The sequence below is a fragment of the Bos indicus genome, chromosome 4, assembly GCF_029378745.1.
Source record: "Bos indicus isolate NIAB-ARS_2022 breed Sahiwal x Tharparkar chromosome 4, NIAB-ARS_B.indTharparkar_mat_pri_1.0, whole genome shotgun sequence".
Classification (NCBI taxonomy): Eukaryota; Metazoa; Chordata; class Mammalia; order Artiodactyla; family Bovidae; genus Bos; species Bos indicus.
Window position 1 is genome coordinate 60937286 of NC_091763.1, and position 26139 is coordinate 60963424.

At 41.5% G+C, this 26139-nt stretch overlaps 1 protein-coding gene across 3 annotated transcripts in view; it reads left to right on the forward strand.

Moving 5' to 3' along the window:
- Nucleotides 1–26139, forward strand: part of AOAH (acyloxyacyl hydrolase) — a 186186-nt gene that overhangs the window by 42415 nt on the left and 117632 nt on the right. For all 3 annotated transcript variants that reach the window (XM_070787839.1, XM_070787837.1, XM_019958765.2), the window contains exons 5-6: nt 17348–17407; nt 23279–23349. In XM_070787839.1, coding sequence (XP_070643940.1) covers nt 17348–17407; nt 23279–23349 — 131 coding nt within the window. The remainder of the gene's footprint in view (nt 1–17347; nt 17408–23278; nt 23350–26139) is intronic.

Below are 26139 nucleotides of genomic sequence, written 5' to 3' on the forward strand. Positions count from 1 at the left end.
ATACAATATTTTATTTTACTTTTCCCCCTTAATTTTATGTTTTGAGTATGTATTTTTTTAAATGGTACGTATCAGACCTTCCTTTCATTCTCATGACACACAAATTACACCTGCAAAGCAAGTGTCAATTAGTAATAAAGAGATAGGTATAATTTCCATCCCCCTAGAAGACTTCCTCATGACTTTCCCAGTCAATAACACCCCCCATGATAGCCACTACTCTGAAATCCACCACAGAGTAGTTTATTTATATGAAGATCTACTCTTGAATTTCATGTGAATAGAATAATACGATATATTCTTCTTTGTGTCTGGCTTCTTTTGTCTGTGAGATTCATCCATGTTATTATGAGTAACAGCACCGTTGTATGAAGTAGTCACACAATCATCTTTTGATGTTACTCCTGCTACATAGTCCCATCTAGTCCAACCAAATCTTGCCCTCTTTCCAATAAATTTTGAACATGGATGCCAGAAATGTCTTTCTATAAATAGATATGATCTTGTCACCCCACCCCAATACCTTTGCCTAAAGCTTGAGGAAGCCTACCCTGGATCCTTTTACACACTCCTCTTGTCAGAGCTCCTGTTTTTTCTTTCTTTAAAGTTGCTTTGTTTTGAATGATACACCTGTGTGATTGTGTCTCTCCCACTAGGCTATAACCTCCAGGAGGTCAGATTCTATCTTCTTTACACTGTATACCCAATGTGTAGGACAATGCTTTATACATAACAAAGAAATATTTGTTTGTTGCCTCAACCTTCCCACCTTCCCTGCACCTTTGTCCTTAATAATCCCTTCCGCCCAGAATGACCCATCAACGTCAAGCCCACCCTTCTAGCTCATCTCATTGCCACTTTCTCTGTGAAATAACTCCTAATCCTCTCGACAAAATGTTCACTCTCCTCTCAGTCATCAGCATGAAATGCTTTTTGAGTACTGCCATGTGCTGGTGCTGTTCTAAATGCTTCATACATAATTAACCTTATGAAGTAGGTGGTGTTGTCGGCCACACGTTGCAGACGAGGAAAGGGAGGCACAGAGATAGGAAGATGTTACATGTACATAGGTTTCCTTGTTCGAGTGTAAATAGATCAGGCAGCAGTTCTGCATCTTGCCCATCTTTCTCCCCTCCGTCATGTCAGGCACATGCCTAATACATGAGTTAATGTGCCAGGCACTGCACTGTACATGGGTGATCTCATTTAACAATGCTCTTGGGGGAGTATATGTATCTTAGAGATGAGGAAACGGAGACTAGAAGATGAGTTTTTCCCAGTTTCATAGCTAGTAAATGGCAATGAGAAGCTTCAGCCCTGAGTCTGTTTGTCGTTGAAGCCCAAGTTCTTTCAACTGTGCTCTGATTCTCCATTGATTCTCCTGGGGTACTGGTATTTTGAGTCAAACCACTGCTCCTGGGCCAGCTAGTTCCTCACAAGCAGGACTCTACACACTTGAGGTCTTGCTTTGTGTGTGTTTCAGATGCCGGTAAAATGTAGTGTGATACAAGCCATTGTCCCTGTGAAATGCATTTTACAGGGTGGAGGGATGAAGAAATCTCTCTGCTTCAGGGGCCTGCAGGGGGAGCTCCACAGTGTAGAAAAATGGACATCTGACTTTAGGGGGGCCAAAAGCGAAAGGTAGAACAGCTTGTAGGGATCCCCTGAACCTACATCATCTGCAGTGAAGTTGAAATTTCAGCCACTTCTTGCCAGTCCTTCAGCCTCGTCTTTATATCCTTTTCTACCGTGTGCTCCAAAATGACAATTCCATCCATAATTAACGGAAGCAAGAAACAGTCTGCAGTGTACAGTGGGCACCAGGAGGATGGAGTGAGAAGAAGGGTAGTGGAGGGGAGACGAGGACAAGACAAGGAGAAACAAGAGAGCAGGGAAGAGGCGAGGAAAAGGAAACCTACAGGCTGTGTTGTAAAGACCACCCAGACGGTTTTGTGTCACCTACTTTAGGGGGATTATTCATGTCATCCCTCCTCTCGTTCACACACCAAGCAAGGCCCTGCCTACTGCTGCTGTGTGTCTCTGTGTGCATGTGCCTAAGCGTGATTCTGATACCACAGCTCGCCAACTGAAAACCAGATGTGGTTCCTCCATGTGTGCCCTTTTGATTTGAACCTCTTCTCATTTTGGGGTCAGAGAACAACAGTGCATGCGCTCATGCTCCAACTGGGCTGGGTGCAGCCTGGAGCCTCCTCAGTTTTATGCTGTTCCCTCCTGGTCCCCTAACTCTGAGATCCCCAAGCAGACCCTGTGGCTTTGAACAGATCCCTTTCTTCACCACCCCTGAGCTGGAGGGACAGGCTGCATCTACCAGCACCTCTAACGTGTGCTCAAGACTTACTTCACAGCACTCTGATCCACATTAAAAGAGAATTATATTCAGAAGGTGTATTCTAGTGGAGATGGATTCTCCTATTTCTCTGGGGCCTCTGGCCCATTTAAACTACTGCTAAAGAGATCTGCTGCCTTAGGAAAGCAGTCTAGACTTTGCAACAGCTTTTCCCACAGTAAATCCAGTTTCTGCAGGAAACCACCATAACTCTCCAGTGCTGAGTGTGTGGGCCTGTGGGCACGCACAGGGAATCTGTGCTTCCCTGGAATCCAAACAATCAGGAAGCTGACATAAGTAGATTTGGAAAGAGTAGATTAGCACTGTTTATGAGAAAGCGATGGGCTTCCCAGGTGGCAGTACTGGTAAAGAACCTGCCTACCAATGCGTGCTAAGTCACTTCAATTGTGTCTGAATCTTTGTGACTCTATGGACTGTAGCCTGCTAGGCTCCTCTGTCCCTGGCAAGAATACTGGAGTGGATTGCCATACTCTCCTCAAGGGCATCTTACCAACCCATGGATCGAACCTGTGTCTCTTATATCTCCTGCATTGATAGGTAGGTTCTTTATCACTAGCACCACCTGGGGAGCCCTAATGCAGGAGACAAAGGAGTGTGGGTTCAATCCCTGGGTCGGGAAGATCCCCTGGAGGAGGGCTTGGCAACTCACTCCAGTATTCTTACCTGGAGAATCCCACGGACAGAGGAGCCTGGAGGGCTACGGTCCATAGTGACACAGGACAAATTCTTCTTCAATTGAGGAATAAACAAGCTGATCTCAGGGATTTATATTTTTTAAACATTAAGTTTATTAAGAAAATATCTGGCATTAATAAAATACCTGGCATCTTTTTAATGGAAGGTAGTAGAGTTTAGGAAAAAATTATAGATGAGCAGGAAATTCGACATTTTCTAAGATTTATTAATCACTAAATTTTATCCTACAATGGACAGCACCTTTCCATTCATAATGATGTGCTCAGCTCTGTGAGCTCACAAAACGCTTTTAGATACATTATCATCTAATCACCCCCAAACTATTTTTAATAAGCTTTTTATTTTGGAATACTTTCAGATCTACCAAAATTGTAAAAATATCATACCATACCATGGAGAGTACACCTTGACCCAAGTTCAGTTTCCCATAATGTTAACATTTTAACATTACTTAGTCAAAACTAAAGAAGCCACATTATTCTTGTAATTGTCATGTACTAGTCCTTAATCAATAGTCACATGAGTATTTCTTACCAGGTGTCTCAGTGGTAAAGAATTTGCTTGCCAACGCAGGAGACGTAAGAGACATGGGTTCAATCCCTGGATTGGGAAGATCCGCTGAGGGAGGAAATGGCAATCCACTCCAGTATCCTTGCCTGGGAAATCCCATGTACAGAGAAACTGGTGGCTATTAGAGTCACAAAGAATCGGACCTGACAGAGTATACATGCACACGTGACTATTATTAGTCATTACTAGTTTAGACTTGATCTGGTTTTCGCCTTTTTTTTAAATTTGCTAACGTCCTTTTTTCTGTTCTAAGATCTAATCCAAGACACAAGTTGCATTTAGTGTTCCGTTAGTTTCCTCTAGTCTGTGACAGCTTCTTACTATTTCCTTGTTTTTCATGACTTTGACAGTTCTCAGAGTACTGATTAAGTATATTCATATAATGTCCCTCGAATTGGGATTTGTCTGATGTCTTTATTTTGAGTAGAGAGACTTACAGGTTTTTGGAAGGAAAACCATAGAGGCTAAGTGCCCTTGTCATCACATTTTATCAGGGATACATGATACCACGCTATATTCAGGGGGATATTAACCTTGATCAGTTGGCTAAGGTGACATTTGCCAGGTTTCCTCACTGGGAAGTCGCTATCTTTACCTTTTTCTTTTCTTTATTCATTATAACTCAGTCACTAAATCTAACAGAATGGGGGCTCCAAGCTTACCTCCTGGAGAAAGGAGTATCTATCTACATACATTATTTGAAATTCTTCTGCAAAGATGTGTCTCTTCTTTCCTATTTATTTATTCAGTTATTCATTTATGTCAATATGGACTTGTATATAAGTATTTTATACTTGAGTTATAATCCACTACTGTTACTTATTTTCTTGGTCAGATTTTTTCAGTGTTGGCCACTAGGATCTACTAGGATCTCTTTCATATTGCCCTGTGTCCTTTTCAACACCGTGCCTTTTCTTTCTTTTTTTTTTTCCTTTGCTGTTCTTCCTTCTTTCATTTTTTCCTCTTTCCTTTTCAAACTTCCTTACTTTCTGGTAATGCCAGATGAGTATTTTATTGTCATCTTGTATTTTTTACGCCCCAACCCTAAAATCCACCATTTTCTAAGATGGTTTGGTTCCTTTTATTGGAAAATGGTGTTTAGAAACCAAGATCTAGTTGCTGGGTATTCAAGTTGTTACTGGAATGACATTGCTTCTAGATCCTCCTGGTGGAGAATTTAGTAAAGTATGTATGTATGTAACCTATGAATCCATCCATTTGTGTGTGTGTGTGGGTATGTGTGTGTGTGTGTGTGTGTGTACTGATGTCTCCAACTTTAGATAGTATCAAAGGGTCAAACTCTATTTTATAGATATAGTTATTAAACATATTGTGGAGTTGAGGCTTAAGGTCTTGACCTAAGTTTCATATCTAGTGAGAATAACCTGAACTTAACCTGGGGCTTCAGACTTCAGACCTGCAACTCTTCACATCAGCACATGTGTGTTTGGCAGAGATTATGAAGCACATTCAGAGTAGCCAGTTCTCAATATCAGAAAGTAAACATCTCTTGGTTTTAGTTTTAATTGAAATATTATGAAGAGCTTAAGTTCTAAGAATCTTGCCCAAGGATCCCAACTTTCTCCTTACCAGTTAAATCATTTGGTCAGTCATTCACATAGGCAGCCACGCCTCAACAAACATTTCTTGAGCACTTACTGTGTGCTAGCCCCACTGCAAGGCACATTGAGTAAGCTATCTCTTTTAACCATCACAAATCTGCAGGACAGATATGACTCCTCAATTTTATAGGTAAGTCCACTGAGACCTGGAGGATCAAAAGACTTGCCTATAGTCCTGTAGCTTCTACAGAATGATTTTTTTTCCCTAGGCAGCAAATATTTATAGAGAGAGAATTATGTAGGACAGTATTCCAATAAATGAGACAGGCAGTCACGATGCAAATAGTGATTCTACAAGGGAGTTGTAAACAAACTCTGACGAAGAGACAAGTGTTCTAACAGAGGGTGCAAAGAGGAACAGAAAGCTCAGCAGAGCAGGGCTGGCCTCTCCCTGGGAAGGAGTGGAGACGGCTACCTCCAAGGTGCAGGAGGTGTTGACTGCATATGCAGGCTTCTGGTTACATCTGCCTCAGAGCCCTTGTTTTTGGGTACTTGGCTTAGAACCCTTCCAGTTCTCTGCACAGTCAGCTACTTCTCCTCCTTCAGCTTTCTGTTGAAATGTCCCTCCTCACACTCCATCTGAAGGTCTTCTTTGTGTCTCACACAGCACTTTGTTTCTTTCCTAGCACTTGAGGATAGGAACCATGTCTTTTTCACTCACCATCATGTTTCCAGGACTGTGCAATGCCTGACACATAGTAGGTGCTTTATAAGTTTTGTTACATGAAAGACAAGATGGAAAGGGCCTTTCTGAACATGTATTTGCTTTATTCCTCCCTTGCAAGGGTTTATCTGATCTCAGTGGAACATACCAGAGTATAAAAGGTTTAGCTGATTTTAGAACGTGAAGCAGTTTTTAGAAATATGTGTGGAGTCCCACCCAAGGGCATCTGGTTCAGTACTTCTGGGGTGAGATTTGAGCAGCTGCACTTCTACAAACTTCTGATGAGCACTGAAGGGTAAAAACTGTTGGCCCAAGCCTGAAAGCTGCCATCAACAAGCCTGAAAATATTGTTTCTCCTCCTGCTGCTGGCCTTTTCTTTGTCATCTGGTAGTTTCCCAGACACCCAAAGTCACATGTCTCCATTTACCCCCAGTCTCATCCTTGGTTCCTTGACTTCTGCCCCTTTTCTCATGGATTCACTAACAAACTCTGCTTATGGGCTTCAAGTCTCCAAACCCCCACTGCTAAGACCTCTTAGAAGGGCTGAGGGAACTGAAGGTTTTAGAAACAATATATTTAGAGTTCATTCCATTTTTATGGATTTTCTCATAACAGTTTGCTAATTGGGCCAAATTACACTGAAGTTATCTACACCCAAGGAGGGAAAGGAGGATACCTATTAACCAGCTCAGGTTGCTCCCATTCCAAAAATTAATATAAAAATAAACCCCAGGACTCCCATTCTTCTCCAGCTACTATCTAATTTTTTCCCTCCTCTAATTGACAGGTAGTTCAATATTGTGGTTATGAGCACAGATCTTAGAGCCAGACCACCTGGGCTCAAAACCTGGCTGCATTTCTTATGTTCTGTCTCTCCTTAAACAAGTTGTTCAATTGCTCTGGGCCTCAGTTTCTTCATCTGTAAAGTGGACGTAATACTCAGGCTTCATAGGGCAGTTGTGAATATTTTAAAATTTAATATATCTCCAGGTGTGTTTATATGCATACATACCTATAAGTGTGTATATGCATTTTACAGTGGGGCAGGAGATTGAGTTTTAGGATGGTGCTTTCTTTGCTTGTAATAAGCATTAATAAGTGTTAGGAGCAGCAGCAACTTCCAGCTATCTTTTAAAGGAGAAGAGCTTTTCTTCATGTCCCATTTGCTTCTCAAGTTACTGCAGGTTGGCCTCTAGCCCCATTACTCTAATAAAACACTTCTCCTTAAGCTGATGACTTAAGGAGTCACTGATGACTTCCTCAACATCAAATCCAGGATCATTCTTATCCATTATCCTTTGCGTTTAACACTGCTTGTCACTCCCTTCCCGAAACTTCTCTACTCTTTCCTGGTTCTCCTTGCACTACTCTGTCTCCTTGAGGCTACCTTCCCTTCCTAAACACCAGGACCCACCCAGCCAGGACTCTGCTCACTCTGGGCTTTCTCTCTGAGTAATTATAGTCAGGACAGCCTGGCAGTTAAGCACAGACTGCCCAATGCCATCCTGTGGGGATCAGTGACCCTGGCCCCACCATGTACTTGCTAAGTGCTTTGAGATATATCATTCAACTGCTTTGTGTTTTTTCATATGTTAAATGAGGAATAGAGTAGAGCCTACCACCAAAGGATAATGTGAAGACTACACAAATTGGCATGTATGAAAATTCTTAGAATAGTGACTGATCATCATAAACATACAAAACATTTGCTCTTGTTATTAAGCCTCACAAACAAAGTTCAAGACTTTCCTCAGAGCTTCAGCCACTCCATGCAGCTGCCAGATAAATATCTTCTTTTGTAGGTCCCAAAGACAGCTTGAACATAACGTGTCAGAAACTGGACTATTATCTTTTGCCCACATCAGCTATTCCTCCCATATTGCATATTTCAGTATTGACACCAGCCTTCACCCTTCTAAATGGTTCTTCCTAGTCTATTCCCCTTCATCTTCAATTCTTCCTGCCTCATTCAGGGACTTATTATTTCTTTGGCCATCTGATGCAAAAATTGGAAAAGACCCTGATGTTGGGAAAGATTGAGGGCAGAAGAAGGGGGCAGTAGAGGATGAGCGATGGTTGGATGGCATCCTTGACTCCATGGACATGAGTTTGAGCAAGCTCCAAGAGATAGTGAAGGACAGGGAAGTCTGACATGCTGCAGTCCATGGAGTCAAAAAGAACTGGACACGAGTTAGTGACTGAACAGCAATAATAATCATTCTAGGGTGGAGTCCTGCAGCAACTTTGTAATTGATATCTCCACCTCCCACCTTGAAACCCTCAAATCCAGGCACCCAAGTGATGTTTCCAAAATGCAAATCTGACATGCTCCCTGTCTTGATGGACAGCCATCCATCAAGGCCAAGACAAAGCCTGAGTTCCATAAACTAGCCTGTCCTTACCTCCCCAGCCTTGTTCTTGAAGGAACTGGTTCATCCACTTCTCTGCAGCAGCTCAGTACTTATCATTCCCATCACACCCTGCTTGTTCTCACCTCCCAACCTTGTTCTATTTTCCCCTGCACCTGTGATGCCCTTTCCCTGAGTCATCTTTTAAGATCTAGTTAGTTCAGCTGTCACCTTCTTCAAGAAACCACTGGACACCTATGTTCCTACTCCAGTGAGGATTAGATTCTGTTCCTCATTGTCCCCATGATACTAACAGCTATATCCTAACAGCTAGCATTGCAGTTTCCAGTTTGTATGTTAGTCATTAGTTTCTGTGTCTGAAGCTATAAGATTGACCGCTGGATTATAATTGTCAGGCTGGGACTACATCTGAGCCAGTTCTCTCTCCCCACTGCTTGTTCTGGGTATAGGAGGTTGGCACACTGCCCAATAAATGTGTATTGAATGAATGGATTACATTTTAACCCAGTTCTTTCTATGAAATAGGACAGTAATGCCTTTGTATTTCTTCTTCTTGCTACATTCCTTCCCAACACTAGCTAGTGTCTATACTTCCAGTGCGTCTTCTTCTTTATCTCTTTAACAGACCAATCCTTAAGATGGTCTTAATCTTAATCCTTAAGATGCCTTGATCCCATTTTTTAACAATAAAGTTTTTTTTTTTTTTTTTTAAAAGGATGTCCTGATCCATCTATCTAGACTTGGGCTTTCCTGCCACTAATCTTCCAGATGACTCATCATGGGCATGCATTCTGTCCTTTCCACTCTTCCTTTATGAATAAGGACATAATTATCTCCCAGAAATGCATCTCTGTGTTATTCTCCTATTGTAACAACCTAGAGTTCAGTATAATAGGAGCCCCAACTTGAATAAGTTTTGGAGGCATAAGAATATACCTCCAAAGGCTACTACAGAACAGCAGCTACCACGGTTCTTGGAATCAATGGTGACATTTTTAAAAAATAAAACGAATCCATGAATGAGCACTAAAATCAAATTGACAAGAGGATGGAGTTTAGAGTCTCCCCTATTTAAAACCAAAATGTTCTCTAGTAACCAGCAGTTAATCCTTTGTTCTTATTCAATAAAAGTAATCTCTGATCCTGAGCTCCATTTTTTTTCAACATGGGGTGTGTGTGTGTGTGTGTGTGTGTGTGTTTGGGTAAATTTCTTTAATCTATTTGTGTTGTTACGACTTGACTTTTTTATGTCAGGTACATATAAAATAAAAATGAATTAAGTGTTCTCAGTTTAGCAGAATTTCTATGTCAAACAAGGAAAGGAAATTACTTTCTCTTGTTATATTGGTGCCTCCATCGCTACTACCACAGGCAACTCTAGCAAAATAGTAGCTCAAAACCTGAACTAAACTGAATAAAATCAAGCTTCTCGTCTCCTTCAGTTGTTTAGTCAACCTACCCAGCTTGCTGTATTTGCACTTCTTCTGTTCTCCACCCTAACTCTGTATAGTATGTGAGTGTTTTCTCACAAATCCAGGTCTAGAAGAAAACAAATTATTAAATAAAAAAGGAGTCAATTGTGTGATCATCAGAGTTTTAGATTAAGGAAATTTCCTCCTTGAGTGATAGCTGTTCTTCAACTGTGACTTGGCAAACCATTAGAAAATCAAATGTTATTTTTGAAGAGAACATACATCCAAGAACAGTTTTTGTGTGCCTTAATATTCTGGAAGACTTAATAAAGTTTTCCAAATTACCTCACTTAATAAATTAATGCCATTCCTGGAAGACAAACATATCTTTGATACCTGAGGCCAGGAATGGTTCCGTTCAGTTCAGTTCAGTCACTCAGTCATGTCCAACTCTTTGCGACCCCATGAACTGCAGCACATCAGGCCTCCCTGTCCATTACCAACTCCCGGAGTCCACCCAAACCCATGTCCATTGAGTCGGTGATGCCATTCAACCATCTCATCCTCTGTTGTCCCCTTCTCCTCCTGCCCTCAATCTTTCCCAGCATCAGGGTCTTTTCAAATGAGTCAGCTCTTTGCATCAGGTGGCCAAAGTATTGCAGTTTCAGCTTCAACATCAGTCCTTTCCATGAACACCCAGGACTGATCTCCTTTAGAATGAACTGGTTGGTTCTCCTTGCAGTCCAAGGGACTCTCAAGAATCTTCTCCAACACCACAGTTCAAAAGCATCAATTCTTCAGCACTCAGTTTTATTTATAGTCCAACTCTCAGTACTAGGGTGAAAAAGTCTTGACTGACACTGATAGACTTTCAAGTCATGGACAGTCATTCTGTTATTCTCATAATATCCATTTACTAAGCCCCTACTCTATGATAGGTACACATTAGGGGATGAAAAATGAAAGGTAATTGACAACCACAATTTGAATGACTGTAACACACCAAAAGCTGGACTAACTACTTATCATACATCATTGAAAATCCTCTCATACAATTGCAGAGTTATTCCATTATCCCAATTTTATAGATGAGAAATCAAAATTCAAGTAAATTGTTGGTTGTGGAGTTGTTTGCTTGACAGTGTTTCTAAAGTTCCTCTTTAAACATCTCAGGAAATTATGAGCAATGAGATAAATTACAGGGGAATATAGCCATCTAGATGCAGAAAAGTCAGCCTAAAAGCTTAAATTGGAACAAAATATAGTGTCTAAAAATAAACTCAAATGCATTTGAGATTTTTGTTTTTGATAAAAAGAAAATAGCATTTCAAATCAGTGACAAAACACTGGCGTATTCAGTAAATGGGTGGGATTAAAGACTAGCCATTTAGGAATAAAATTTAAGGTGGATACTTGTCTATTCTTTATGGCAAAATAAATTCCAAATGAATTAAATGTTGAGTCATAAAGAATGGAACCATAAAAGAAGAAAAATCTAAGTAATTTTATTTGTAATTTGTGATCCCAAAGTCACAAAGGGAAATATGAATGCATCTAACTGGTGAAAAACCTGACATGTACAAAGTCAGAAGACAAATGGCAAACTGGGAAAGCATTTTTGTAATATGCCACACTATGAATTATTTTCTCCATGATTCAAAGAGCTCTTACACACACACACACACAAAAACCACCTGAGCAAGCACAGCAAGAACAAAAAAATGGCTCATGGAGAAAGATCAAAGGAACAAAAATATAGGGAGAAATGATGATCCTTTTCTCATAATTAAAAAAGTAAAAATTAAGTGAGATTCCATCGACCTCTTATGTATTTTGCTTCCACAATACTCTTTGAAGATCATTAGACAAGAAATTATCACAGAAATGGAAAGGCTGTAAATATCAGAGACCACTAAATTAAATCACTCCCTGAAGACTTGAAGTTTTAAAACTCTAACAGAACTGAGAATAGAATTTAACACCACTCTTGAATGTACAGTCAGCTATTCAATCATTTCCCCCAGCATTTCAAAGGATTTGATAGACATTCCAAGCTGCATTTCAGTTTAAGCCCGCATTTGGAAGCTTGGAGAATATGTCTACACAGACTTAAATTTTCAGTCTTATTTGGAGGTCATTAAACTCTTAGAGATCTCGAGAATCCTCAGTGGACAGCACTAATAACACAAATGTTACCCTTGACTTCTGATAGGGAGAAGAAAAGATAATTCCAAGGAAGGTACTTAAATGGTATTCAAATTTGTAAACCTTTCTTGCCTGCTTTTGAGAACTTAAAAAATAATGGCAACTCTATCTCTCTTGAGAATATGCTTTCTTCCCTTAGCTCAAGAAAAGCTAATGACCCTAGTGAATTTGAACAGTTCTAAAAGATACTTTGAGTTTTAAAGTTTTAATAACTAGTCTCTCAGCTTCCACTCTTGGCCCTCATCTTCACCTAATTAATCACCCACATCAGAGCTCAGATCAGAAATCATTTCTTCTAAGAAGTTTTCCTTGATGCCCCAAGTTAGGTCCTCTAGGATTTCTCTCCTTTCATGGCTCTCCATGCTTCTAGAAATTATCATAATTGTAATGAAACAGTTGTACAATAAGATAAATAACTGTAAAATTATGATTTAATGTCTGCCCCTTCTGTTAAGGTGTAAGCTCCATGAAAGCAGATAATCTGGCTGATTTATTTTTTAAATTCTTCGTGATTTCCCCAGAGCCCAGCACATTTCACTGCATATATTAATTTCTCAATAAATATTTGTTGAATGAGCAGTATGGTATACAGAATAATGGCCTCCCCAAAGAAGTCCATATCCTAATCCTCAGAATCAAAAAAGACTTTGCAAGTATGATTAAATTAAGGATCTAGAGATGAAGAGATTATCTGGGATTATCTGGATGAACCTCATGTAATCACAAAGTTCCTTATAAGAGAAAGGCAGGAGGATCAGCATGGGAGAAGACTGTGATAACAAATGCATTGATCCGAGTGATGAGGCCATCAGCCAAGGAATGTGTATAGCTGCTAGAAACCAGAGGCAAGGAACATATTTCTCTCTGGAAACTACAGGAAATGACAGGCAAAGTTGTGGGGTGAGAACAGTCTTATTTAAAATAAGACTTTTTTTAAAAGGTATTTCCTGGAGAAAAAGGATAGAGACTGTGTGACTAAATGTCCAAATGATACTAATAGATCCACAATGCAAAAATGGCCCAGGAGAAGAAAAAGAGGAAATTTAGCTAATGGTAAAATATGTATGAAGAAAAGATATTTAACAGCATAAGGGAATGCATTCAAAAGTGGTGGTGTTTTTCAGTTACTTTCACATTTTTTCTTCTTTCTTTCTCTCTCTCTCTCTCCCCCCACCCCCATTTTTGGTCCCCAGAAGAAGAAAATGACATAAACTGATATGATTTTTTTTCACATATTCCAGAGTCATAAAACTGGGAAATGTGGGAACATCAAAATCAAATTGGACTTTGGGAGAGCTAAACCCTACATGTTGGGAAATAGCCACTATAGGTTACAGTGGAATGCAGATAATGTAATAAACCAGAAAATTCCAGTTGGACAGGCTACTATTTGTTACAAACTTATATAAGCAATGCCTCCATGGGTATATGCTACTGTGTGCCCTGATGATCAAGCAAAGGGTTGGCCTTTCCCCTTTTTTAGACTGCTAGGGAGCCATGTCATGTCGTCCTTGGAATTTTCCAAGTCCTTGAGTAAAAAAATGCAATATACATATCCATGGTTCTTTGGACTATAAGTTTCAAGAGTGAGGGCTTATATCTCTGTGAGTCCGTGTAATGGCTTCCTCTGCAATTCACTCATGAGACTCTGAAGGAGATTTGAAACTGGAATAAGGAAACACTGCAATCAAAGGGAGAAAGTAATGAGAAATTGAAAAGATTTGACCATAACAAATTGCAGGATCAAATGAGTATTTCCAGAAGTAAGCCCCTCATTGTTGATGGAGAATCTGCTTATGCTCAGATGATTGCTCTCAGTGAGTCAGAAACATCATTATGGCTTCCAGCCAGGAGAGTTTTATATCTGGCTCAGAACCTATTCCCCAACTTTCTTTCCAATCACTGATTACAGCTGCACCCTCCATTCTGAAGTTGTAGTTTTCCAGAAGATAGAAGCGTGGTCCTCATGCTTTAGAAACAATGGCTTAAAAATGCTAGATTGCCAACAGTGAAAATGCTACCAAGGTAAGAGAACAATTATCTTCATTTTCATGTTGATTACAACTTGCCCCCTTTGCCCGTCTTTAAGACAAGCAAACAAATAGCTTTAACAAATGATACATTCAATTTTACAGATAGCAGAGACTTGGAGGTTATATAATTTAACCTTGGCTGTCTGCAAGCAGAGCACGTGGTCCGAGTCTCTGAATTCCAGCACCTTCCCCACCATTGTCATGCTGTTTTCCAAGGATAAATTAAGTCTGAAATTTTAACACAAGCCAGATAATATCACCAAGGCTCAGGGGAATGGCAAACTTAGCTCCTATGGCATGTGGATGATTTAATGCGAAGGATCAGACGGTTGGAAGAGCGCTGGCTCTGTATGCCTAGCACCTACGCACCTGTGTGGAAATTCATGTAGCCCAGGGACAAGCGTAGTCACGAGCATATGATTGATAATGAAAGAAAAAAGGAATATTCATTCAACCAGTCATTTCTCTGTGCAATCATTCATTCATTCATTCCACAAGTTCTTCTAAAGCATCTGTGTCGTGCCATGAATTATATATTAGGGATGTAATAGTGAATGACACATAATCCTTCTCATCAAGGGTTTTGTATCCTGGGAGAGAAGAATGACAGCAAACTGGTAAGACTACAATGTAGAAAGTGTTAAGTAGTAATTACTATTATCCTTATTTTATAGATGAGGTAACCGAGGCTTAGTGTTGATAAATAACTTGTCCCAAGTTACAGAGCCAGTAAGTTACTCTGTTCAGATTCAAATGAGACATGTTTGACACAAAAAGCCTTGCTTTTACTCCCACTCTGGGAGATGTTAATGGGTGTGCTAGAAAAGAAAATTGTTGTTAAGTTTTAAAAGTTTGGGAAGTCTGTAAACTAAATTCCCTGCTGGGAGAGCCATTGCACATATTAGCCTATTCGAGAGGTTGAGCCACTTTAGGGTAAGGGGTACCATTTGGAAAGGCATTTCGCAAACATTCAGATGTTTCAGCCAAAGCACACTGCACTATATTGACAAGGATGGGAAAATACGCAGAGAATACAGTGCACCCGGGATGCTCCAGATCTCAACATAATGTCCCTCAACATTTCAGGAGTATGAATTAGACAGGACACAGTCACAAACTGGTCCTTCTCAGGTTCTGTGATGTTAAAGAGTTGAATTCTGGTACACTCAGGAGTGAGGGAAATAAAGAAAAATAGTATTATTAGACATGAGTTTCTACAGGGAATAATTTTTAGTGATCAAGTTCTCTGCTATCAATTATAGCAGCAGTAGATTTGAAAATTACAGAAAATGCCTTTTCTTCACATCACACTTTGACAGCAGTGACAAGCTCCCACAAAGGAAGAAGCCCCCTGGGACATAAAATGATGCTTTTACACGTGAAATTTTTTTATTGTCAAGAAGCAAGCATTTATGAGGGGGTTTAGGGGTGGGGAGAAGCTCACTGATCTACTCCTGATCTTTTCTAAAAGTTTATTAGGACAAACTGCTCCTCACTCCCAAATTTAATGACATAAATTAATTTACAAATGGAGCAAGGTTTGAAAGAAGCTGTTCCTGAGGACTTGACTGCCCACTGGAGGTAGTAAATGCATAAATAATTCCAGTGGAAGACAGAAGAGTTAAGAGGAAAGGACAAATGGGGCTTTGAGGCCATTTCTGTTATGTAGGAAGACAAATGGAGGGAGCTCCTCTGCTTTTAATTTTTCATCAAATAGTGGCATGTCTGACCTTTGGGTGGAATTTGCAGTCTATTATTATATCTGTGTTCCTCTATATCCTACGGTGACTATTTTCCAATACATAGGATTTAGCTTTACCAAAAGCATCTTTTAAAAGCACTGATGATTTCTCTTATGATGGTATTAGTGCACTTTAACTGTGGGAGACAGTGCTGCTCTTGTCAAGCCAAGACCATACACATCTGCCCTCAGCGTTCCAGGGGGGACCCAGAAGCAGCAATTATGCCCAGCACTAAGGGGTCAGAAGGTACTTGGCAAAACCCTTGTCACTTCTTCTCCTCCTTTTTCTTCCTTGTCTTTATTCCTCACTAAACATTGGTCTCCCTAGAGAACTGAGCTGGGTTAAAATCAGATCAGTTCTCTCAAGGGGATCCAAATGGCCCTTCCTAAAAAGATGTTGCCAGCACCTTCTCTCTGCTTCATCTCACTTCCACTTGCTGTGCTTACTGTACCTGTTCCTGGTGCCTCCTTGCCAGAACGGGAATTTCAGGAGACAGGAGTGTCTGTTCACCCCCAGATCTCAGGGTCCTCACTACATCCCTGTACTGGGAACAGATCATTTCCAATAAGCAACAGGGCAATGTGTATTGAGTTCTTTTTTTAAAAAGTATTTATTGCTGAATTTGTGCTCATTATTGAAAATTTAGGAAAAAGTTATCACCGACTATTATTATGGCATATTTCTTCGCAAGGGCCTTTCCAGGTGGTGCAGTGGCAAAGAATCTGCCTGCCAACACAGGAGACACAGGAGATGCAAGTTCGATCCCTGGGTCTGGAAGATCCCTTGGAGTAGGAGATGACAACCCACTCCAGTATTCTTGCCTGGAAAATTCCATGAACAGAGGAGCCTGGTGGGCTATAGTCCACAGGGTTGCAAAGAGTAGAATGAGCACACACACACGCACACATTTGCAGGATTTTTTTTCTTTTCTGTATGTGCAAAATCTGATAACCTATTTTTTCCTTGCTTGGCACAATATCATAAATGTTTTCTTTCACTTTTATTTCTATAAAATTTTATTTTATTTCTATAAAATTTTATTTCTATCTATTGAGCACTTACGATGTACCAGAAACTGTGCTAGACGCTATAGATGCTTGAGATGGGCCTCAAATTCAAAGGGATATTTCCAAAGCAGAGAAACAGGGGACCCATAATTAAGGCAGAGGAACACCACCCTCAATGTTGTGGAGAATGAACTTTAAGCTAACAAAGGCTGCCAAAAAGGAAACCATAACAGAAATTTGCACCTTCTGCACTGGGGCTTTCAGACCCAAAGGCAAGTCACTGAGCTTAGCAAAGCAGGCAAGAAGACAAGGGTTCAGATGGCATCTCTTTTGGACATTGGCTCTGAGATCTACAGCCAATTTCTTAGCTTTTCTGCATCTCAATTTCTTCATCTGTAAAAAGGTCATATCTCTCAGAGATGCTGTAAAGATTAAATAACATAATATTTGCAAAGCACTTAGCATAGCATCTTGCACAAAGCAAATCCCTTATTAAAGAGAGCTATTAACATGAAATTGCTTTCCTGTGAGTTATTTTATCAGAAAGCTATAGAATAATGCATTTATTGCTAAGTGACAAACAAAACCCTAACTTTGGAAACCCAGGAAAAGAAAAGATGGGATACAAGTTGTAATATTGTCTAACTTTATTTTTATAGGAGGCATGGACATTTACACTTGAGAAGGCCAGACAGATTGTCAAGAAATCTCCAGCTCTGGTAAGCTGAATGAATGACAGGGAGAATGCCAGCATTGTCCTTGGCATGTTCACCTCCCTCTGGCCCCTGCTCTCCCACTCCAAAGGCCAGGAGCTACTCCTGACACAAGCCCGCAACACTCCACAGTTGGATTGGGACTGAAGTAGGAATATGAGCCCCGTCCTCTTTTTTTCTCTTTTTTCTCCTCCCTTCTCTCTATAGCTGCATTTCTCACCTTCAGTTGGAGCTGGATAATCCTTAGTTGTGGGTTCTGCCCAGGGCATTGTAGGATGTTAACAGTATCCCTGTCCTCTATCTGCTAGATGCCACCCCCCACCATAGTCACCACAACCAAAAATGTCTCCTGGCATTGCCACATATCCTCTGGCACTCACTGTTGAGAATTGCTGCCCTCCAGCAGATGACATTGGAGGAGACTATAGCCTCCTGCTCCATCTCTTTCTAAATATGTGATCTAGGCTGAGCCTCAGTTCCTCTATCAGTGAGATAGGGACAATGACAGCATTCCTTTCTCAAAGCTAGGTATCAGGACCTAAGAGAGTCCATGTGTGTGAAGTGCCTAGTATCATACCTGGGACTTATCAAGCACTCAACAGATGCTAGCTAAAATCATCACCATTATTATTCTTTTCCCCTAATTTTTCCTCTTTGCAATCATAGTTTTATTTAACAGACAGAATGGTTAGTTCAAACTGGCTATCATTAAGTCAAGTATTTGACTAGGGCCCTGGTGGTCATTCAGCCCCAGATGAAAAGGAAGCAGAAAGGTAAACCTTTGAAGAAGTGTCTCCCCTGATGCTAGCAGTTCTGGCAGGAAGGAGGCATTCGTCAGAGATGAGAGGACATGGCCCTCATCCTTGGCTTCTCCCTGCTGGCCCAGCTTATCCTTCACTGATGCAATACAGTCAAAGTAGTATTGATTTGGCAACATGGAAATGAAGGGGGAGGAAAATTCCTTGTGGCTCAGCCTGCCAGATTTAACAAATAAAAATGGAAGATTAAATTTGAATTTCAAATAAATAATGAATAATTTTTAGTATAAGTATGTCCAGCACAATATTTTATTTGGCAACCCTACTTGAGGGGGGCACATGGGTTTTGATGTGCAAGTCTGATACATGTTGAATGACAGCATGAAGACATTTCTACACAATCGATTAAGCAATCATAATGCCTGAAACGTCAATTATTATTTAATTCAGTGAGTAATTAAAGGCCAACCATAACTGGTTCAATTAATCCCCTTAAGACATTGAACAAAAAATTGAAGCTTCACATGAAACCTTGACCACCACCTTCAGAACTCTAAACAGACTGGAGAATAATACCATTTTTCTTTTAATTCTTCTCAACATGCATCTAAAAATTTATTCTCAGAGCCTTGTTTACTTCACTAGCATAAACTGCCTTGGCATTGACTCAAAGGCTAATTAGGACTTTACAATTTTTCATTTCTGTCACCAAAATTGCCAGCATAATTCATGGGGCAGGATTCCAATCATGCCTTGCGAGAAGCAAAAAAAAAAAAAAAAAAATCAACTGAACAATTCAACAATAAAAAAAAGCTCCTCAAAAATATCCTGCAATTTATTTACTCTCTAAATTAAAGCCATCAAAGAAAAAATAATCAGGAAATGCAAATAAGAATCTTTAAAAAACTGCTCAGAGGATATTGCCTGCAATTAATTCCATTGTGATGGCCGATGTAACTGTAGACCTAGACAGAATGCAGAGAAACACACAGTAGGTTGCATATCATTTCAGCACAACCTGTCAGAAAATCCAGACTGGGGATTAAGTGGATTAAGTGTTGTGGCTGGGGAGCCGGGTCGGGGGGTCGGGTAGGGAGGTCTTCGTGGATTTGACAGATCACTGAGCATCTAAATGTTTAGAATATTTGAGTTATGTCCTCAGTTTATTCTCACAAAAATGCCTAAAAGGAGCGAGCGTATTTTTGTTATCAACCCCATTTTATAGATAAGAAAACTAAGAATCAGATAGGTTAAGTAATTTCCTCATTCCACATAGCTTGTGAGTGGGAAACCCATCATTTAAGTCCAGGTTTAGCTTCTGCCCAGTTTCTAACCCTTCCACATTACAGTAGCTTTCAACCAGACCTCCTCAGTACTGAATTTCAGGAAGCACCATTCACACCACAGGCTGTGTGACTATTAAAATTGTGCAGTGTACAATCTGTACAGCTGAACCCGATGGCCCTGATGGTAAACCTACCTACTCAATAGAACCATCTGGAAAGACTAAAAATTGCCACTGTTCAGACTTGCCCTGGGCTTCCCAGGTGACTCAGTGGTAAAGAAACCACCTGCCAAGCTGGAGACACAGCTTCGATCCTTGGATTGGGAAGATACCCTGGAGGAAGAAATGGCAACCCACTCCAGTATTCTTGCCTGGGAAATCCTATGGACAGAGAAGCCTGGCAGGCTATGGTCCATAGGGTTACAAAGAGTCAGACACGACTGAAGCAATTTAGCACACATACAAATTCAAGTAAAATAATATATGACAATGGTTTAAAAGTATTATATCACTCAGAAATTCAATTTTAAGTTGGTTATGTACAGAAGGGGGCTTCCCTGGTGGCTCAGGTGGTAAAGAATCTGCCTGCAATGCAGAAGAGAAGTTATGCTCTCCCTTTGAGCCTCTATTTACCACATTCACCACATTCTCATTTATTTAACCTCTGCTTATTGTTCTGTATTCATTTAACATCATGGGGTGGGCAAAGCTCCAGATGCAAGTAGGAGTTGGCTAAATAGATGGCAAAAATGAAAATGCTGCCTGAATCCTATGCTCCAGGAGAGCCCAGATTTGGGACTTTTATTTTAGATAGGATTACACACAGCCAGATGTGCTGTTTTAAATCCATCTCTGAGATAAAAACAGCCCCCATTCTGCCTCTGTCTAGTAAGGTTTGAATTGAAAGGAAGGGGCTGTCAAATATGCAAGTGAGGGTCTCTGCAGTGCTGCTGTGTGTCCATCTAAGTTCCCTTTGCACGTTGTAAGAAGACGTTAGTCCTTCCCATACCATGTGATGAAAAGGCTGGATGATCAAAACATCTGTCTTAACAGAAGGAGTTCTGGGGATCCCTGGACAAGTTACATCACCTTCTGCCTACATCCTAGATTCAACTTCTGCACAAGGAATGTCAAAGACAGCTGCAGCCTTCAGGCTGAATTCTAACAGTGAACAGCTGTGCATTTTATTCCATTGTATCTCCTGTGTAGTAATTATCAGCCTGTCCTTATAAAATGTTTGATGTACTGGTTATCATCTGTGTTAAAATCTGCATTGCCATTAGGTTAATTAGACCAAGGCCTTCAGACAAAGTAAATATAAAAAGAAGTAACTCAAACTTTCAAGTGCAACCTGACTCTGGATCTTAGAATGTGTCTCTACCAATTGCCACCCATGTTATGGTGTAATTGCACGCCAGAATGTGTTTCACAGTGTGTCTACACTGCTCAGCTCACTCAGTTACCAGTTCTCCAAACATCCCATCTCTGTACCACAATCCCCCCTCCTCCCACCTTCCATCAGTGGTTCCCAACCGGGGGCAATGCTGTCCCCCATCACCTCTCCTGGGGACATTTGGCAACAAGTGGAGACATTTGGGGGCTACTGACTATAGTGGCTAGATGCCGGATATGCTGCTAAATAGCCTACAATGCACAGGACAGCTCACAACAAAGAATTATTCAGCTCTGAATGGCACTAGTGCTGAGGTTAGAAAGCCCAGGACCAGGCCTTAAAGTCTTTATCTGCCAATGGGTTTTTCTGTCCCATCTTGCCTCCTCCAGGCTTTCATGTCTCCTCCAGAGATGTCTTTCTGAAATACATGTGATCTCTCCCAGGATTCCCCACTGCCCGCAAGACAGCACATGATGCAGCCTTCCAGGCTCATCCTATGTGTCCTTCCTTCCATGGTCCACTGCATTCTCCTGGCTCCTTATGCTCCAGCCAGGTTGAAATGTCCTGCAAGATGCCAGCCCCACTCATATGCCCACAGCCCTGTGCTGGGTGCTTCCTCTGCTTCTCTGGCTTTGGTGTGGACTCCAACTACATGGGACCTTTTTAAAATACAGATTCTGATTCAACAGGTCAACTGTGTGGCCAGAGACTCTTAGTCCTAAGACTAAGATGACATCCAGTGCTTCTAGTTTGTGATCATACTTTCTTCAGCCAGAGTCTAGAGCAGTGCTTCTCAAACCTTAGTGAGCATCAGAATGATTTGGAGCTATGAAAACACAAATTTCCAGGCCTTCCCCAGGCTTTCTGAGTCAGTAGATTGTGGTGGAGCCCACGAATTACATTTGGAGCCAAGTCTGCAAACTGCCTTTGAGTTGAAAAGCGTGGAGCATCTGTCTCTTCCTTTCTCGCCTGCCTCCTCCTCCAGTTCCTAGAAAGCCATATTAATGCCTGGACCACAGCAGCCCTCACAGAGCATGCTAAGAGCTGGGATTATCCACCCCTATGCTCCACTAGACAGTGAGCTCCATGACGACAAGGACAGCCTCTTCTGCTCCACCTCTTGCATTTAGTTGAGGGCACTAGTCAGGATTGTTCCTCATTCTAGAAAGTTGTACAAAGATCCTTAAATATCTCATTTGTAGCCAGAAAAGGTTACTTGTCTGCCTTTGCTAGGGTCAGAATACTGACAACTGTTAGTAACACTCACAGCCATCTGAAGGACTCTCTAGGTTGGTGAGAATTACCACATGCTTCCCCGCTATCCAAAAGTAGACCATTCCTATGAAGTCTTTCCTAAGGCTAAGCAGCAACTACCTTAGCACTCATCTTGCTAACAGATGCACACAATAAGTGGAGATCAAGCACAGAAGCTCACAGACATGGTTCAAAGCTATTTCTCCCTGATACCTAAGTGTTCAGTGTGGTTTCTGGGGAAGGAGCTTGGCGGGGCCTCTCTCAGTACTCGAGGTTACTCATTGGCTCCACTCTGGCTCCTGCACAACAGATGATGAACACTATTTTTGCTTTTTGCTTTTTTTTTCTGTTTTTATGAAAGTGAAAACTCCTCTTCGGATTTCTTTCAGTTCATGAAAATAGATACTAACGTAGGTCTTTCATCGAATCAAGGTGGCGAGAAGTGAACGTTAAAAAAGCAGGAGATACCTGTCTCCTTTTCTCTCTTTGTTGATAAATGCCAGTTCCTGACTTTTTCTACCCAGTTGTTTTTCCTTTTGTCTGTGAAAAGCATCACAGGAACTGCAATACTTCTAAAAGCACTGTTTAATTAAAAAAAAAAAAAGCCCAGGTTTTTAATTTATCCCCCAGCTAGAGTCTTATGTAAACTGCTGTCTGAAATCCCTTTGTTCAGGAAACTCTGGGGGCTTCATCTGCACCCCTTCCACCCCTCCACCCCCCCCCCCCACCCCCCAGGGAAGGGGCCTTCCTTCTTCCTAAGCCATCTCTCCTGTTAGTCTTTATTTTATCTCTTAACAGGATGGAATTATCTTATTTGAAAACAGTCTTTATTTTTCAAATCCTTTTTTAAAGCCACTGAAGATAGGGAGGAGAAGAATGTTGTCTGAGTAGAATGGACCAAGATGGGTCTCTTCTTTTGGGAAGAGCTGGAAAAGACAAGAAGATGGGACTAGCTGGCTGGGGGAAGAGAGACCTTCAAGCAAAGAGCCAGCACACAGGTGCAATGAACTTAGAGTGTGGGGACAGGAACATGGGGTAAATTGAGTTAAGTAATATGGCCCAGATTCTGGAGAAAGAAGAGGCCAGAAATTCAAAATGTGGAGCCAAGAAGAGAGGAAGTACCTTTAGAAACTGGAGAACCATTCCTTGAAATAAATAACTCTTTCTCTTTTTGCTTTTCTCTCCAGACGTACTCCAGAAGTGGTGCTGGTATTTGTTCACTCCCATTTTTGGCCAAGATCTGTCAGAAGATTAAACTGTATGTATATGAATGCCCACTCCTGAGAACTAACAGGGGAGAGCATCTTTAATGGTTTCTGTTTTCTAATGATGAAAATGATCTTCAAGTTAAAAGGCATCTTTCTGAAGGTGAAAGTGTTTCTTGCTCATGACTTATATAGAAATTAGAAGACAAATTAGCTTAGAACAAATCATTTTGGAAATATACTGAATACCAGCATCTTTGAACCTCCAAGCCTGACTTACAGTCCTGGGCTGGAACACAGCCTGCCTGCCAGTGCATGCTCACACCGGGGACAGGACAGCCCCTCCTTGCTGTGTAAGATCCGGATGAGGTCAGCCACCCATTATGGTGAGGACTCTCTGAGCATCTTTAGTGCAAGGCACTCAAGAGGCTGGTAAAGGACCTTTGTTTTCAAGAGCGCGACCTATTACCTAAAAACCTGAGCTCTAATATCTATGAACAGGATTCCAAATGCAGACATACTGTCCAGAGTTCCCAAGCCCTCCTGTCTCAGTCTAAAATCCCATGCTCCAGCTCACTCTAAGATTGTGCTGGGTGTCGTAGTAACTACTGTTCAGACTACTGAAAGATGGAACAGTATCCTGAGAGGCACGTTGGACTAAGAGGCAAAATAGCATAGGTCTCCTTCCACCCAGCTCCTTCCCTTGTAACTGTGGTAGGGCTGCTGCCTGCCACTGTACGGCCACTATTCCCAGGGCCAGATGCTGAACTTCCACTGCATTTCTGCACTGAATTCTCATAATTCCATCACTATTCCCATTTCGAAGATAAGGAAACTGAGTCTTACAGAGGTAATTTTTCCAAGACTTCTTTCCAGTGGTTAAGACTGCTTCCACTGCTGGGGGCATGGGTTTGATCTTGGTCGGGGAACTATGATTCCACCTGCCACGTGGTGTGGCCAAAAAGTATGAAAAAAAAGTAACTTTTCCCAACCACAAGGACCCAACATACACCCCCAGGTATATTGGACCACACTTGTTCTCTGGAAACATCCCCTTTTGGACTCCTCTGCAGTGCTGTGTCTTGAGCCAGATTTGAGGACTTGGGCCACTTCAAGTCTCCGAACCTCAGTTTTTCCCATGTCTCAACTCAAGCTATAGAGCCATTTGGGAGGTTTTAAAGATGCAGACTGTTGGCCTGAGCCCTGGTGGGGGAACATGGCAGGTTCCTAGGCTCCTGGTTAACTATGTCCTCCCGAGTGCTCACATTCTAGTTCTGGAGCCAGACCACAGGTGCTACATGTACAGATAATGCTATGACTCAAAATAATATTCCTTCTCTGTAACATATTCACTGAGACCATGCCATCTGCCCGGGCCCCTGTTGCTTTTATTCTCACTCTCCTGCAGGCAGTTCCTATCACTTGAGTGCATTCTGGTCCAGCCTGGCTCTCATTGTGAAGGGATAGAGGGGAGAACTCTCCAGAGATGAGAGTCAGGCCTTATACCTGAACTGAGAGGTTGTATTCATTTCTTAAGGCTGCTGTACTGAAATACCGCAACCTGGGTAGCTTAGAACAATAGAAATGTATTCTCTCCCAGGTCTGGAGGTTGAAAGTTTGAAAGTAATGTGTGGGCAAGGTCCCTCTGAGACTCGAGTCCCGCTGATATTCCTTCAGAGACTCTGGGTGGAATCCTCCTTACCTCTTAGCTTCTGGCAGTGGCTGTCCATCCTTGGCAACCCTGAGCTTGCAGCTGCATCTCTCCATCTCTGCCTTCCTCTTCGTGCATGGACATCTTCCCTGTGTGTCTGTCTTTTCCTTTTAAACCCAGTCATATTGGATTAGTTCAGTTCAGTTGCTCAGATCAGATCAGTCGCTCAGTCATGTCCGACTCTTCGCGACCCCATGAACCACAGCACGCCAGGCCTCCCTGTCCATCACCAACTCCCGGAGTCTACCCAAACTCATGTCCATTGAGTTGATGATACCATCCAACCATCTCATCCTCTGCCGTCCCCTTCTCCTCCTGCTCTCAGTCTTTTCCAGCATCAGGGTCTTTTCAAATGAGTCAGCTCTTCACATCAGATGGCCAAAGTGTTGGAGTTTCAGCCTCAGTCCTTCCAATGAACACCCAGGACTGATCTCCTTTAGGATGGACTGGTTGGATCTCCTTGCAGTCCAAGGGACTCTCAAGAGTCTTCTCCAACACCACAGTTCAAAAGCATCAGTTCTTTGGCGCTCAACTCTCTTTTGGTCCAACTCTCACTTCCATACATGACCACTGGAAAAACCATAGCCTTGACTAGACGGACCTTTGTTGGCAAAGTAATATCTCTGCTTTTTAATATGCTATTTAGGTTGGTCATAATGTTCCTTCCAAGGAGTAAGCATCTTTTAATTTCACGGCTGCAATCACCATCTGCAGTGATTTTGGAGCCCCCCGAAAAGAAGTCAACCACTGTTTCCATCGTTTCTCCATCTATTTCCCATGAAGTGATGGGACCGGATGTCATGATCTTAGTTTTCTGAATGTTGAGTTTTAAGCCAACTTTTTCTCTCTCCTCTTTCACTTTCATCAAGATGCTCTTTAGTTCTTCACTTTCTGCCATAAGGGTGGTGTCATCTGCATATCTCAGGTCATTGATATTTCTCCCGGCAATCTTGATTCCAGCTTGTGCTTCCTCCAGCCCAGAGTTTCTCATGATGTACTCTGCATAGAAGTTAAATAAGCAGGGTGACAATATACAGCCTTGACGTACTCCTTTTCCTATTTGGAACCAGTCTGTTGTTCCATGTCCAGTTCTAACTGTTGCTTCCTGACCTGCATATAGGTTTCTCAAGAG